Source organism: Cervus canadensis, chromosome 25 (genome assembly GCF_019320065.1).
Source record: "Cervus canadensis isolate Bull #8, Minnesota chromosome 25, ASM1932006v1, whole genome shotgun sequence".
NCBI lineage: Eukaryota > Metazoa > Chordata > Mammalia > Artiodactyla > Cervidae > Cervus > Cervus canadensis.
Window position 1 is genome coordinate 32888311 of NC_057410.1, and position 15971 is coordinate 32904281.

The window sequence follows — 15971 nt, forward strand, 5'->3', positions numbered from 1 at the left end:
TCGTGTCTTCAGCCTATCTTCACTCCCATCCTAGAGAACAGTTTTCCTACAGTATGTCCCATTATGTTTTACTTTCTGATATGCTTTGTGCTGGTGTGGACTCGGTCTGCTGCATCATTAGAACTGATCCTGTTCTTTCCCCTTTGTACTAGAATCGGTGCACGTGAGTATTCCCAGTCAGCTCACTGCAGTCTTCTACCCTGGCAGCCTGGATCAAGGAGAGTTCCTTTTTCTGCTGTTTATAATCCAAGAGGATAAGATATGTTCTTCATATCTAGGAGAATAATTGCAAATGTGTTTTCTCATGGAATCTCTGCTGCATAAGGGCTTCGAGTTGTCTGCTCAACCATTGTTTGTCAGACTATTAGAGAAGGGGAACAGAAGGTGAGGTTTTGACACGAAAGAGCATTTCAGACTCAGGAAACAGCAAGGAGCCAGCATTGCTAGAGCTAAGTGAATGAGGGTGAGAGTGGTAAGGTAGGGATTAGATTGTGCAGATTCTTATGGTCCTGGTTAAAGAGTTTAGATTTTATACTAACTGCAATAGGAAGCTGTTGATGCTTATTGCTGATAAATTAATGGGAGACCTTTTGCTTTTGTCTCAGTACTTGACAGTCAGTTTTATTGTTTCCATGATGTGTTCTTCCATTGATCGACAGTATGCTTAGGAATAAAATTATTTTCCCAAGGACTATATATATGCCACTAAATATAAAATCTATAGTATCTTTTTAAGAATTAGGAAAACTAGAATATTAATATATATTCACTAGCCATGATTTGTTAAAGCAAATTAACCATTAATTCCTTTTTTCCAATTTATGTTTAGAGATGATATAACACTACTCAGACAAGAGGTCCAAGACCTGCAGGCTTCACTTAAGGTAAAATAAAAATGATTATTCTTGTTTATTTTCAGTGTATCAGATAAGTAAAACCTTTGCTGATTAAAACCTTTTCTTTCCTTAGGAAGAAAAATGGTACTCGGAAGAATTAAAGAAAGAATTAGAAAAATTTCAAGGGCTGCAGCAGCAAGTAATTGCTTTTAAATACTTAAAGTGTGTTATTGGTTGTTCATTTTCTTTTTTTTTTTTTTTTTTTGTTCATTTTCATTGTTTTAAATTAAGTATAATGCTTTTTTGTAAACAAGTGGCATGGTATGAATAGCTTCCTAATTGTTTCTCTGTGCTTAGTAGCCTACATATGTATCCTTTGAAATTCAAATGAATACAAACCAATATAACTAATATATGGAAAGCTCAGATGTAACTCCTTAAAAGTGCTCGGGCCTGGTGCACTGGGAAGACCCAGAGGGATCGGGTGGAGAGGGAGGTGGGAGGGGGGATCAGGATGGGGAGTACATGTAAATCCATGGCTGATTCATATCAATGTATGATAAAACCCACTGCAATGTTGTGGAGTGATTAGCCTCCAACTGATAAAAATAAATGAAAAAAAAAAAAATAAAAGCAATAGGAAAATTAAAAAAAAAAAAGAAGAATCTCAAAAAAAAAACAAAAAAAAACAAAAACGTGCTCCATTAAGAATCATTTACCTATGGGACTTCCCTGAAGTGGTTAAAAACTCTGTGCTTCCACTGCAGACAGCGCAGGTTAGATTCATGGTCAGGGAACTGAGATCCCACATGCTACAGTGCGGCCAAAAGAATCATTTACCTATGGATTTGTTTTTCATACCAGGCCACATTATTCTTATTTTCTGACAATACATGTAAGTGGTTAAAAAATACAGGTTCAAACAATAGTGAAGCACTTCAAAGTACTTGTGTTTGTGACAAATTGGAAATCACTAAAATGTCTATTAGTAGGGAAAGAACTATTATTAACTGCTTATAGTTTATATTAGTGGTGATTGTTTGAAAGCATGGGAAAACTGTTGTATTCATGTTAGATTTCAAAAGACAAATATTGTGTCTTTGTACACAGATGTGTACATACCATACAACTTTAACTTCATAAAAATAATATATACAGAAAAGAACAAGAAAATCACTGTAGTATCCAAAGTGGTTATTTTGAGTGATTTCATTTGATATTTCAGATTCATTATATGTACTGTTCTTTAATGTATTTTCTAAAAAAAGTTTTAACATATTATGATTTTTATACTAAAGTTATTTTGACTTTTATATGAACATTACGTAAAAAATCATAGAATGATGAATTTTACCAAATATATATATAGTTTTCATTTCTGTGAATAAAAATGACACCCTTTAACAATAGCTTTAATACTTTTATAAAATAGTGATCCCTCTGCACATTATCTTAGACATTAAGATAGCACATGACATCTTAGCACATGACTCCCAGTCATCTTTGCCTTTTTGTCTTTTCCCCAAAATTTGTCATTTGGACTAGAAAAGAAAAATAAATGGATAACAAGATATCAGTCTTATTACTACTCAGCTTCTATAATTGAAGGTGCATTAAAGAGGGTTTTAGTAATCTAAAATACTTACAGTTCACCTACTCATGTTATAGGTGGATGCCATTAACAATCAAACATGTACTGTATTAATATTATTTTCTGTACTTGAAAACACAGGAAGTTGTTTACTACATTTGAGATGACTATTTTACCTTTATAGTAGAGACTTCCCAGATGACACCAGTGGTAAAGAACCTACCTGACAATGCAGGAGGCATAAGAGACGTGGGTTTGATCCCTGGGTTGGGAAGATCCCCAGTAGGAGGGCATGGCAACCAATTCCATTATAATAACTTATGTTATTACTGAATTTATGGAATTTAAGATGCCATGTTGGTAAAGCTCATGAAAATTTAATATGTTAACAAATTCTTAGAGGCAATGAGCTGCAGTTAAATTATTATGCCAGACAGCCTAGTGGTATCTTAGACATCTAGAAGGATGTAAGTAGGCCAAAATTTGATTTTCATTAAAATCTTGCCACTTACCTGACAGAATCTATTTCAGAGATTTTTTTTTCACACTGACAATTGTAACAATGTAGTCTTTTCCTTTTAATACATTTGTTTATGTTTTTTGTTTTCATTGAGGAGTCCAAACCTGATGGATTAGTGGCTGATTCATCAGCAGGTAACTTTACTTAAAGCTGTTTTTTTTTCATTTTTCTTCTTTGTCATCCCTTTTTTACTTCTTTCTTTTCCTCTGATGCCTGCTACATGAATTTTGTTTTATGGTTTTACTTCATGGCACTGAAACAGTGAAGGTAACAGTCATATTCTAGGTTGAGAGTGTTTATTACCTGTGAACTTTGTAATTTAATCAGTTATTGAAATCTTAATCTATTATAGTTCATTATATTCTGAAGTTACACACTTTTGAAATATTACATTAATATGGTGGTTAATGAAAGTTTAGATCTATATTAAACAGTGATGTACTTTTTTTCCTCTTGAAATTAAAAAAATGAGATTAGCATCTTTGTAATGAACTTTAACTGGAGGAGTGCTCAATGAATAATAAAAATGATATTTTGAGATTAGCTGTTGTATTTAATGTCTCTCTGAAGTTCCTTTATGAGAATGAAGTAGTAAGAACTGACTGCATATTTTAATTGATTATTTTATTTAAGACCTTGATTGTTCTTAAGACATTTCTAATTTCAAAACATTTCATCAGAGGCACAAAATACATTTTTTGGTCAGTTGACAGATACAGAAAAGTAACTGTGAAATGTGAAATTAGAATACTCTTTAAACAAGTATTTATAAATATTTTAGGTATGATTGCTAAATATTTCTTTCATTTGTTTTACATGTTTGTAAACTTTGACTTGGGCCTTAAATGTGTTGGCTGTGCTTCTTCTTTTTTTTTTTTTTTTTGAGATATGATTAATTCTTAAAATGTGAAGATATTAATTCTTAAAATGTGAAGATACTCTACTTGTAATTGGTTAGTAGATCATGTTGATTGTCTTTAACTCCTACAGTGATTATAAGTAATAACAGGTTAGGAAATGTAATTCACACTGTATTTGAATAACTACTTTTCTGTAGAACTACAGTCTTTGGAGCAACAATTAGAAGAAGCCCAAACAGAAAATTTTAATATTAAACAAATGAAAGATTTGTTTGAACAGAAAGCAGCCCAACTTGCCACTGAAATTGCAGGTAAATTAATTCAGAATTTTTTTTATCCAGTAAATCAGTCTCATTACCTTTTTGCCATTGTATTTTGTATAGATAAACATTGTATTTTAGTGTGATTAAAGCATTTGTTATATAGACTATTGTGGTGATTACTGGCATTTAATGATAAGAGTTGCTGTGTAAGTTATTTTAATTGTTCTCCCACCTCCTCCCTTTGAAGAACTGATTTTCCCTGTAAAATTCTTCTTGAATTTTAGAGAAGATGAATTTTTGAGGTATGCTTAAAGATTGACAAGTAACATTTTGAAGAAGTTAAATGATATGGTATGGATTTAACATTTGGTTATGCTAGGAATTGCATGTAATTTTTTCAACTACATGCTTTTAGGTAAAATATTATATGTGATTGAGTATACATTAAAATGCTAATTTAGTAATTGAGTGGATTTTATGTAGACAAAGACATTTGATCATTTATCATTGAATATTATCAGAAGTATAATTTTATTGTGTACATTTATGGTTATCAAAGGAATGTGAATTTGAATTAGAGTGATATTTAGATAGGCACTGGATATACAAGAATTTATAACTTATCTTCTCTAGAATTAATGTGATGTCATCTATGTAACTGTCCTTAATTAGATATAAAGTCAAAATATGATGAAGAAAGGAGTCTTAGAGAAGCAGCCGAACAGCAAGTGACACATCTAACAGAAGAATTAAACAAAGAAGCAGCTATGATTCAAGATCTAAAGACTGAACTGGTAACCATTTATTAGGATGTACCTTATTTGAAATGGATAAATGAAATACATATGCTGATGAAACATTTTTAAAAGTATAGCTTGAATAGAATGGAGGAAATTTAAAAAAATTCCCTGTAGTTTTACCACTTACATATATATATATATATAGGTGTGTGTGTGTGTGTACACTATAGATGATTTTTTTAAAGTAAGAATGGAATTTTATGATACATTATGACATTAACATTTTTATTGTTTTTGTTTTAATGTCACCTGTCATTTTTGGTAGTTTCCATATCAGCTTCTCTGATCTTACCATTCCTTGAACTTTAGTTTTGTAAATCCATCTAGGACACTTCTAAAAGGAGAAGCGGGCAGCAGAGGGTGAGATGGTTAGATAGCATTACCAACTCACTGGATATGAATCTGAGCAAACTCTGGCAAATAGTGACGGACAGGGAGACCTGGCGGGCTGCCGTCCATGGGGTCGTGAAGAGTTGAACACAACCTAGTGACTGAGCAACAGCCACAAGGACTCTTCTAATTGCATTTCCAGCTTTCATTTCAAATTCAACAAGTGTAACATTAAGTCACCATGTTCCTGTCATTGTTGCCATATGTTTTTAATCCTCTCCCCAGGCTTAACAATCTTGGATCTGTCCTTGCTTCCTTTCTGTCCTTTATTACCACGCAATAAACATATGAATATGCGAATCAATTAGATACAATCTGCAGCAAACCCTAATTATGTTTATATCTGCTCCTTCATTTTATTACCAGTTTCATAGGATAAAAAAAGAAGGGATTTAGCATTAACAAGTGATTGTTATTTGAAGTGGGTGTAGTTTGTGAAGGAAAGGAAAGCAGTTAAAACGCTAAGGATAATTGCAAATTTGCTACTTTGTACCGTGAGTGGTAATACTGTAAATATGAGAGAGAGCTCTTATTTAGCTCTATGAAAAAAGGATAAAGATTGTTGGGGGAAAACATCTGTGTTCAATGTTTGGAATCTAGTAATTGATGTTAGAAGATTGTTTTATTTTATTTCTTAGTAGTAAAACTATTTTAAAAATGTCTGTTCACTAAACAGTTTCACTGTTTTGTTTTAACTAAAATGTGTTGCTTCACAGCTTCAGAGACCTGGAATAGAGGATGTTGCTGTGTTAAAGAAAGAACTGGTCCAAGTTCAAACACTAATGGATAACATGACCTTGGAACGTGAGAGAGAATCTGAAAAACTCAAAGACGAGTGCAAAAAGTTACAAACAGAATATACTAACTCAGAGGTAATGAAATTTAGTGCACTTAAATAAGACTGATGTTAATTTGTTTAATATGCACTGTTGAGTAACGCCAGCATTTTTCTGAGTGACTCAAACACTACTTGCCTTTCTTTCATCTGGTCTCAATAATATCTGTATATAGTCACTATGGGCTGATAATATTTTTATCTTTGCTTTATGAAGTTGGACGCTTAGAGAAGAATGTTTGCATAAAGGAGTATTACTCTGTTTAATAAATAATGTATATTGTGGAGAAATATTTAAATTTGCTCCAGATTAATAAGTAGTAATGTATTTCAATTTGGTAGGGGTAAAGGAAGTATGATTTCGTTTTCTTCATTTGTATTACTTATGTTGCTTAGAAAAAATATTTAAGACTTATTATCTATTAGACTTGGTTTTCATTTATCAATTATTCAGTTATGTGGTTTAAGGAAGTCTTAAAAATCTTCTAGTCTAACACTCCATCTAGGAGTTCCCTTTATAGGTCTCTGATAAGTGATCTACAACTCTTGGTATGTGTTGTAGGGGTTGCGTATTTCTTCCTAAGTCCGCCATTCCATTGAGTTGGCATTTGTTTCCCTATAATTTACAATAACTGGTTCCAGTTCTCAAATATTACACAGAATAAATTGTTCTTTTCCACATGAAATATTTGATGACTGTTCATATTTACTCTGAATTTTCTTCTTTTCTAGGATAAACATTCTCAGTTCTTTTATTTATTACATGACTTTTGCCTGTCAATCCCTTATATAATTGTCAGCATATGACAAGTTCTAGGATATGTAGTAAATATATTTGCTTAAAAATGCTGGCATTTGTCTATCTTACTGTATCATAGGTGGTATTTTTATTATAGCTACTACTGTGTATAGTTCTTAACTCCCTTATATGATATAGACCTGTGTTTTCCATGTTTTCAGTTTAAAAGTTAAGTTATAGTGACATTTCAACTTGCATCTCAGATTTTTTCAGCCACTATTCATAATTATTAATGAGCTATGGAGTATAAATGTTATAGATAATCCATCTGTTCCTTTTATCACTTTCTCCTATGTCTTATCAGTGGAGGACTGGTGAAAGTTTATGGGTACAACACACATAGGCATGTGAGTCTTTGTAATGGTTAACATTTCAAACTCTCAAGTTGATGAACTTCAGGTGCAGATTTCCCAAACATGATCTTTGTAGCCCAGTAATAAAAGTCCCACAAATTTTCAAATAATTTTAGGGAGTTCATGAACTTATCAAAGCCAATAAAAATCTCCTAATGTGTAATCTAGGAGAGGCTGAATCAGAGAAGTTTCATGGGGAAAAAAATCCCATTCAAATGCTAGGTTAGAAATTTCTTTTAACCCTGTAAGTTAAGTATTAAGTTTGTTTTATGTTTAAGGAATCTGGGCTTCAATGAGATTAAATAGCTTGTTCAAGTTCATGCACCTAATGTAAAGAAGCTAGGATTAGAACTCAAGTCTATCTTGAAGCTTATGTCTTTCTGTATCATGTCGTGTCCCATTTTTGGTGGTCTGGTGATTGTGTTAGAAGTAAATTAGTGTTATTAATCATAAACTAATGCTTACTGTTACTACTTTTTGCATTTTGACATACTGCATATTTGTATTGAGTATAACTTAAAATACTTTGGAGTTGCGTCCCATACCATTTCCATATGAAAAAATGACTGTCTAAATATTCCATCTCATTTGTTTTTTACTGTGTTTTTAGCTTCTACTTACTCCTTAGTATATGGTGTGTATTTTATTAAAATTCAGTTTTATTTATTTTCACTTATGTTAGTGAATTATATAACCTAAAGAACTAAAAGAAAAAAAATATGTATTACTGCTTTTCTGAACCTAAACAATGACATCAGAAATAAAACAGTAAAAGGAATTAAAGAAGCTAAAAATGCAATGATTTGTTTTCTATTTCTAGTCAAGGTTCAAGATACATAATCTGATATACATTGTTAAGTATGTTCCATTCCTTTCATTAAAAATATAACTTAGGAATTTGTTGTCATTTAAAAAATCTATTTTGAAAAGCATATGGAAAAATAACTCAGTCTAAAGCATTTAAAAGTATTTTAAAATAACTTTTCTTTAGATCAGAAATTAAGGTTAATAAAAGTATTATTCCTGTAAATCTGCATTATTAAAAATGTCAGAGCTGTAACTAACATATTTGGTGTTGTCTTTAATGGAAATGATTTTTGATGAATTTTATTTATATTCCAAATATCTTCATTTGAATCCTAATTTTTAAAACTAAGAAGGTTACAAAGAGATGGAATAAATATTACATTCATTCAGGGTTATTAAAGAGAGCACTTAAATGTCTTTAAAACTTGCTAGTGTAAGCGATCAGATTAAGTGTTTGTACTTTTTATTGTATGTTCAGTGTGTACTTTCGTCAGTTTTGTTTCCCATGTTTCATCCATCATTTTATTTTTTCTGCTTTCTAATGGAGATGCTTAAACTTGAGGTAATGTCTTTATGGAAGACTTTTCATATTAGTACTGTTTTTAATGTAGTATCTTCTAGCACCATATGGCAATTTTGTGTTTTAAGACAATCTCAGAACTTCAAATATATGCTCCTTTTTGTTTTATTAATCAAGCCAAATTTTAACCATCTTTAAAATGATTATTTACTAAAAGTATTTGGCCATTAGGACAATAATTATAATCCTAATTATAGCAGGAAGTTTCAAAATATCCTTCCTTAATTATTTTGTAACTTGAAATTTTTTAGTAAAAATTCAATGTTAAATTCGGTAATGTGGCTTCAAGGAAATGCACATTATTTTATAGGGTCTTATATATTTGTTTCCATGTGCAGAGATACTGTGCAAGTATCTGTTAACTTCTGGGAGAATCACTCCTCTCTTTAGTGAGTATTTTTTGAATGCCTGAGTGATAGCAGCTGGTATACATGTGGGGAATAGAATAGTGAATATGATACAGTGCCTGCTCTCATAAAGCTTGTATTCCTTTTGGAAGCCAAACAATGTGAAATAAACCAACTCACAATAGAAAGTCAGCTAATCCTAAGTGCTATGAGGAAAAGCCAAGCAGGATATGGGCAGTAGTGGGGCTGTCAATAATGTGGATCAGTTTTAGATAGGGTGATCAGGGAAAGCTATCCTCAAAGAGGATCCATGGGAGAAGAAGGAAGTAAGCAGGAAGCAGAGTGAAGAACTGGGAGCAGCATTCCCAGGAGGAAGGAGTGCCTCAAGTGCTAAAGCCTCTGGGCACGGATGAGCTTGTCCTGTCCACCAGTGAGGACTGTCTGTGTGGCTTGCAGAACCTTCTTTGTGAATTTCACCTAAAGTGGTATCTCAATAGTGAGTGTATTTCCTTAGAAATTTTGTCTTTCTTCAATCTTAATTTTTTAAAAATAGAGCTATAATACATGATCATTGTAAAAAGTTAAAATGACTCAATATACAGTAGAGAGGGAAAGCTTCCTGTGATTCATTCCTCTTTCTTCTCTTACCCATAACTAAAATTTATCTTTAGGTGTATACTCTTCCTACATCTTTCTTTTTTATCCTTGAGTAAACTAAAAAGTTTTAAGTGCTTGCTTTTGTATTTTTAAAAATTCAAGTTAAAAAATATGTATTTAGTGTACAACAGGTACATTGTAAGATATAACAAATAATTTTGGATACATTTGCTTTACATTTTCTTTGTTTAGTTTCCTTTGCATGTTGGAATTCATCAGCAGAATAGATACTGGATATATGTTATACATGGTTAATCTTATAATCTTTAATGTGGAATCATGGTATTTTAATGAAATATACTCAAAATTTGCATTTTAGTACATACTTGTTTATTATGTGTGAAAAACTCTAGTAATTTCTTTGATAAGATAGAAGTAGAGATTTAGATATAATTTTTCTTGTGATAGGTGATTAAAGCATAGTAATTTAAAGTAGCTGGATTGTTCCTGATATTTTCATTACCATCCATAATGTTAATAGAGAATAATTCTAAGATTCAAAGTTGTTAGTCATAGCAATTTAAAGTAAACTCCTAATACATTTCAAGGTTACACAGCCAGTTTAAGACAGAGCGTTAAGATACGCTTTAACTTGAACACAGTTGAAAATACTTGAATATTTAAACATTTCCTTCTTTGAAATATGTTTTATATACATGTTTTCCTTAAAATGTCAGGCCATGAACATATCTCAGACATGTTGCCATTACCAAAAATATTTTTGAAACCTCAAAATTTTTGAAAATATTTTGAGGTCAACCTTTTTATTGACCTCAAACCAGTTTGGAAAACACTCAAAACACTGATTTCAGTTATTTATGGTTATTAAAATAAGCCCAAATGTTTGATTGTTCAGTTAGGTTGCCTTGTTTACTAGTTTTGTTTCTAAAACTTTATACCGTCATCCATTTACAGTGGATTTGATCTTATTACAGTGAGAATCCTTGAAACAACAACAAAAATATGCCACAAATCCTAGAGCAAAAGATCCCTTGGCATTAATTAGTGGCTTTCTTATATTTTTTCCTTCTACTCATTTGTAATATACAAAAGTACCCATTTGTAATATACAATATAGGTAATGCTGATGTGTTTATTAAAAATAATTAGATTTATTGTATTCATGTTATAAAATTTATTTACTAATGAAAGATATAGACAATGAAGATAATTGTAACATTAGGAATGTAAAAAGTAAACCTGATAAGCAATATTAGAAATACAGAGGTCTCTTATTAACATCACTTTCAGGAAAACAAGTCACCCACTTTTTAGTGGTTGAAGCTTTCATATATAATAAGTTTGTATTTCCAGGTTCTTTGGTTATCTTTCTCTTACCTTACTTATTAAATGATTAACCCATTGTTTTAATAATAGACATTAATTTTCATTTAAAAAATGGTAAACACATTAAAGCAAATTGCCCGGCTATTATCCATGATCATAGAGAGATCCAGGTTAATGAAACTATATATAACTTCTGTTTGACAGCTTCTTTGGCCAAATACTTTCTATTACAGTAAAAGTAAATAAATGATTAGCCACCTTCAAAGGTAATTCTGTGTTGGTTGTTTGCATTTAACATGATTTTGAAATGTGCTATAGAAGTTGAGAGAAAATTTAGATATAACTTGCATATCCTTTTTGAATTGAGAAGGATTAAATTATAGAATTTAAAGCCAGTAAGTTTAAGTTTGCAGTTTGCTGTTTCAGACACATAAAATAGGATGCCAACTTTTCATTTCATGTATTATTAAATAATGAAGTTGTAAAGTTTTGGATACATTTTGAAAACTAATTTTTAGCCAAAAAAAGATGTGGGGAAGCAGTGGGGGTAGTAAGGTAAAAAAAGAATCAAGTTGAAATTTCTAACATTATTAAAGTTTAGTGACAACAGTGACAAAAATCTATGTAACCTTAAAACCTCTGGATGCTTCCATTTCCCTTTTTGTTTTAGTTTTCTGAATTTTCTTCCTGTCTAGGCCATAATAAGCCAGCTGAGGAGTGAACTTGCCAAAGGCCCCCAGGAAGTTGCTGTATATGTGCAGGAACTACAAAAACTTAAAAGTTCAGTTAATGAGTTAACACAAAAAAATCAGGTGAGAATTTAAAAACTACATATAACGGTGAATTGATTTTATAAATTTTAAATTCTAATCTTGTGTATGTTATTTATATATTGGCACAGTACAGTATGGCTTATTTTGTGTTATTTTTTATTGCTATTTACATTCACATTGTTATGCAACCAACTTTTTTCATCTTGTAAAACTAAACTCAGTTATTATTAAACAACTCCCCATTTACTGAATCTCTGCCCCAAACCCCTTCTGCTTTCTATATCTATGAATTTACTATTCTAAATAACTCATATGAGTGAAATCATACAGTATTTGCTTTTTGTGCTTGGCTTGTTTCACATAGGATATTGTTCTCAAGGTTCATTCATGTTACAACATGTGTCAGAATTTCCTACCTTCTTAAGGTTATATTACACTTTATGTATATATCATATTATCTATCTGTTGCTTCCTTCTTTGTGCTCTTTCTTTTGTGGATAGAGCTGTTTTGAACATGGGGATACAAATATCTATTTGAGATCCTGCTTTCAGTTCTTTTGGGTAGATACCCAGAAATGGAATTGCTGGATCATACTAGTAATTCTATTTTCAGTTTTTTGAAGAAGTCATCATACTGTTTGCCATAGTGGCTGTTTCCTTTTAAATTCCCATCAACAGTGAACAAGGATTAAACATCTTCACATCCTAGCCAACATGTTATTTTCTGTTTATCATCTGTTTTTTTTTTTTAATAGTAGCCATCCGACAGAGTGCTAAGGTGATACTCATCATGATTGATTTGCATTTCCCTAATGATTAGGATGCTTGAGCATCTTTTCATATGCTTGTTGGCTGTATGATTTTAATTGGGTTGTTCATGTTCTTGATGTTGAGTTGTAAGAGTTCTTTATATGTTTTTGATATTAACCCTTTAATCAGATACATGGTATACAAATATTTTCTCATTTTTTAGGTTGCCTTTTCACTCTGTCGATTGTGTCCTTTTATAAAGGAAAAAACAGTCCTGTTTGTTTCCTCTACTCTCAGTACTGTACTACATACAGCTTCACTTCTGATATCAGATGTTTAGATGTTCCGTATTTCAGCAGTTCTGAAACACCAGCTGTGTGTCCTACCATTTAACTCAATTCTTACTATTTACCTGGAGCTGGTATTCTTGCCTGGAAAATCCCACGGACGGAGAAGCCTGGTAGGCTATAGGCCATGGGGTCGCAAAGAGTCGGACATGACTGAGCGACTTCACTTCACTTCTTCAGCATCACATTCCATGGATTCAGGGTGACGTCCTGTAGAGCTGTGCCTGAGCACCCCTCAGCCTCCCTCCCCAACAATCCCAGTTCAGATACCAACTGAAGTCCAGCTTGTTACTTGTGCTTCTAACCAACTGGTTGTAAATGAGAGGTTCCCAATTCTCAGCCTCCTGTTCAATTAATTTGCTAGAGTAGCTCCCAAAACTTGGGAAAAGTTTTTACATTTTACTTACTAGTGCTGTGCTGTGCTTAGTCGCTCAATCATGTCTGACTCTTTGCAATCCCATGGACTGGAGGCTGCCAGGCTCCTCTGTCCATGGGGATTCTCCAGGCAAGAATAATGGAGTGGGTTTCCATGCCTTCCTCAAGGGGATCTTCCAAACCCAGGGATTGAACCCAGGCATCTTGCATTGCATGCGGATTCTTTACCATCTGAGCTACCAGGAAAGCCCATGAATACTGGAGTGGATAGCCTGTCCCTTCTCCAGTGGATCTTCCCGATCCAGAAATCGAGCCAGGGTCTCCTGAACTGCAGATGGATTCTTTACCAGCTGAGCTACTGTGGTACTTACTGAACTACTTACTAGAGTACTGACTTACTATAAATGACTATAACTTAAGAACAGTGAGATGGAAGAGATGGGTGGGGCAAGATATGTGGGGAAGTGTTTGAAGCTTCCATGCTCTCTTTGGGTGCTCTCCATGTGTTCACTAACTTGGAATGTCTCAAAACTCTTTCTTTCCCTATGTGGGCATGATTGATGGAATCTTTGACCACTGGTGATTAATTCAGCCTTTTGCCCCTCTTCCCTCCTTGGAGGTCAGGGTGGGACTGAAAGTTCCAACCCTTTCTTGAAGGTTGGTTCCCATGTCAACCAACCCCCATCCTTTGGAATTTCTAAAAAAATCTCATTAGTACAAACTCAGAGGTGGTTATAAAGGGCTTCTTCTGACTAACAAAGGATATCTTTCTTGCTCTTATATCATAGGGAATTCCTGAAGTTTAGGAACCTGGATCCAGAAATGGGGACCAACTGCCAATATCACACATTTGATACACAGAAGTTTTAAATTTTATACAATCTAGTTTATCTATTTTCACTTTTGTTGCTGAGCTTTTGGTGTTATATCCAAGAAGTCATTGCTAAACTCAGTGTCTTGAAGCTTTTCACCTGTTTTCTTCTAATAGTTTTATAGTTTTAACTTAGGTTTAGGTCTTTGACTCATTTTGAATTATTTTTTTAAAGGTAAGGGTCAGTTTTATTCTTTTGCATATGAAAATCCAGTTTTCCTAGCACCATTTATTGAAAGGAGTGAGTATCCTTCCCTTACTGAATGATCTTGGCACTCTTGTTGAAAATTGTTTGACCATGTATGTGAATGTTTATTTCTGGGCTCTTTATTTTTATTCTTTTGGTCTATATATCTTTCTTTATGTCAGTACCATATTGTTTTGACTACTTTATTTTTCATTAAGTTTTGAAGTCAGGAACTGTGAGACCTCCAACTTTGTTCTTAGTCTGTGTTCTGTAAAGTTAATATTTTCCACCTTGTTTCTTTAAAGATGAGCAACAGATAATAGTTTTGGAGGTAGGGCAGATGTTAGTATTAATTTATTTCCCCCATGTCTTTACTTTTTGGTGCCAGAGGAAAGGGAGTTATTAAATCTTTTTAGTCAAAAGTATTGTGAATTTGTTAGCTTTGCCTTAACAGCTTAATTAAATAACAGGACAGATGGATTGTCATATCTGCTTTTGCATTTAAACTGTTGTGATATATTTGAAGTGTGTTAAAATTTAGTCTAACTGATATGTAGTGTAGTTGGAAAAGGGAGGCCTATCTTAATAGCCTTTTCAGATAATTGTAGCTAAAATTGTTTGATACTACACTAAAACCAGATAAAGTATAGTTTCTCAAAAGTTAATTTCAATCCTTTTGTAGTTCATGAGCATGATGATTGGGTGTTCACGCTGCTGCGTGACATGTGCCTCCCTCACTAAACCTTGTTACGACATCGGCACATTACCTGTCTGACGTGAAAAAAAAAAAAAAAAAAAGTTAATTTCAATGTAGAATCTGAAACGATATCAGGGCAGTTTTTGTACTTTGTAACATTGAAATTTTTTCTTCTGTCTTAACTTTTGAGTGGGTCTTTCCTGGGCATGATTTTGTAATATGCATTAGTCATGTGGAAAATATTGGTTCACTGAGTTATGCAAATTTTTTCCAAATATTAACACATTTCATTGTATTATGGTGGCTTAGTTGCTCAGTTGTGTCCAACTCTTGCGGCCCCATGAACTGTAGCCCCCCTAAGCGGCTCTGTCCATGGGATTTCCCAGGCAGGAATACTGGAGTGGGTAGCCATTTCCTTCTCCAGGGAATCTTCCCGACCCAGGGATCAAACCCACATCTCTTGTGTTGTAGGCAGTCTGTTGCATTGCAGGCCGATTCTTTACCAACTGAGCCACCAGGGAAGGCCATTTCATTGTATAATATAACACAAATCACATTTGTCAGTATCACCATCAATCTCAGAATATGCTTTAAGTACAAGAAGTGTCAAGCTCATGGTGATGGATGCAAGTTTTCTAAAATTCTAAACTTCCTTTGAAAGCTTGAATTTTATCATTGGCAGCCAATACTGTCAGTTCTATCCTTCCCATAGTTTGTTGGTCATTCTTGTTGTTACATTCTTTACATTAAAAATGATGTTTCATAGAAAAAAGCAACTAACTCTGTTGACAACTATATTATTTGGTATGCAGCAGAAGTGACACATATATACTTCCTATTTATTCACACACTTTTTTCTTTTTTCTTGCTATTTCAAGTGCTGGAGCTACAAACATTCACATAAAAATCTCATGCATTGGTGTAAGAATTTCTATTATATACCCTCATGTGAAATTGCTGGGTTGTGAGCTATATATGTCCTCAAATTTACTAGGCTATCCCAAGTTCAGTTCAGTTGCTCAGTCGTGTCCAACTCTTTCAGACCC

At 33.0% G+C, this 15971-nt stretch overlaps 1 protein-coding gene and 1 non-coding gene across 3 annotated transcripts in view; both read left to right on the forward strand.

Moving 5' to 3' along the window:
• Positions 1 to 15971, forward strand: part of EEA1 (early endosome antigen 1) — a 122910-nt gene that overhangs the window by 49015 nt on the left and 57924 nt on the right. For both annotated transcript variants that reach the window (XM_043446262.1, XM_043446263.1), the window contains 7 exons: positions 830 to 884; positions 970 to 1035; positions 3042 to 3081; positions 4005 to 4118; positions 4743 to 4864; positions 5977 to 6132; positions 11621 to 11737. In XM_043446262.1, coding sequence (XP_043302197.1) covers positions 830 to 884; positions 970 to 1035; positions 3042 to 3081; positions 4005 to 4118; positions 4743 to 4864; positions 5977 to 6132; positions 11621 to 11737 — 670 coding nt within the window. The remainder of the gene's footprint in view (positions 1 to 829; positions 885 to 969; positions 1036 to 3041; positions 3082 to 4004; positions 4119 to 4742; positions 4865 to 5976; positions 6133 to 11620; positions 11738 to 15971) is intronic.
• LOC122427886 lies at positions 14899 to 15005 on the forward strand. Its single transcript, XR_006265583.1, has one exon. It is a non-coding gene; the product is annotated as a small nucleolar RNA U13 (small nucleolar RNA).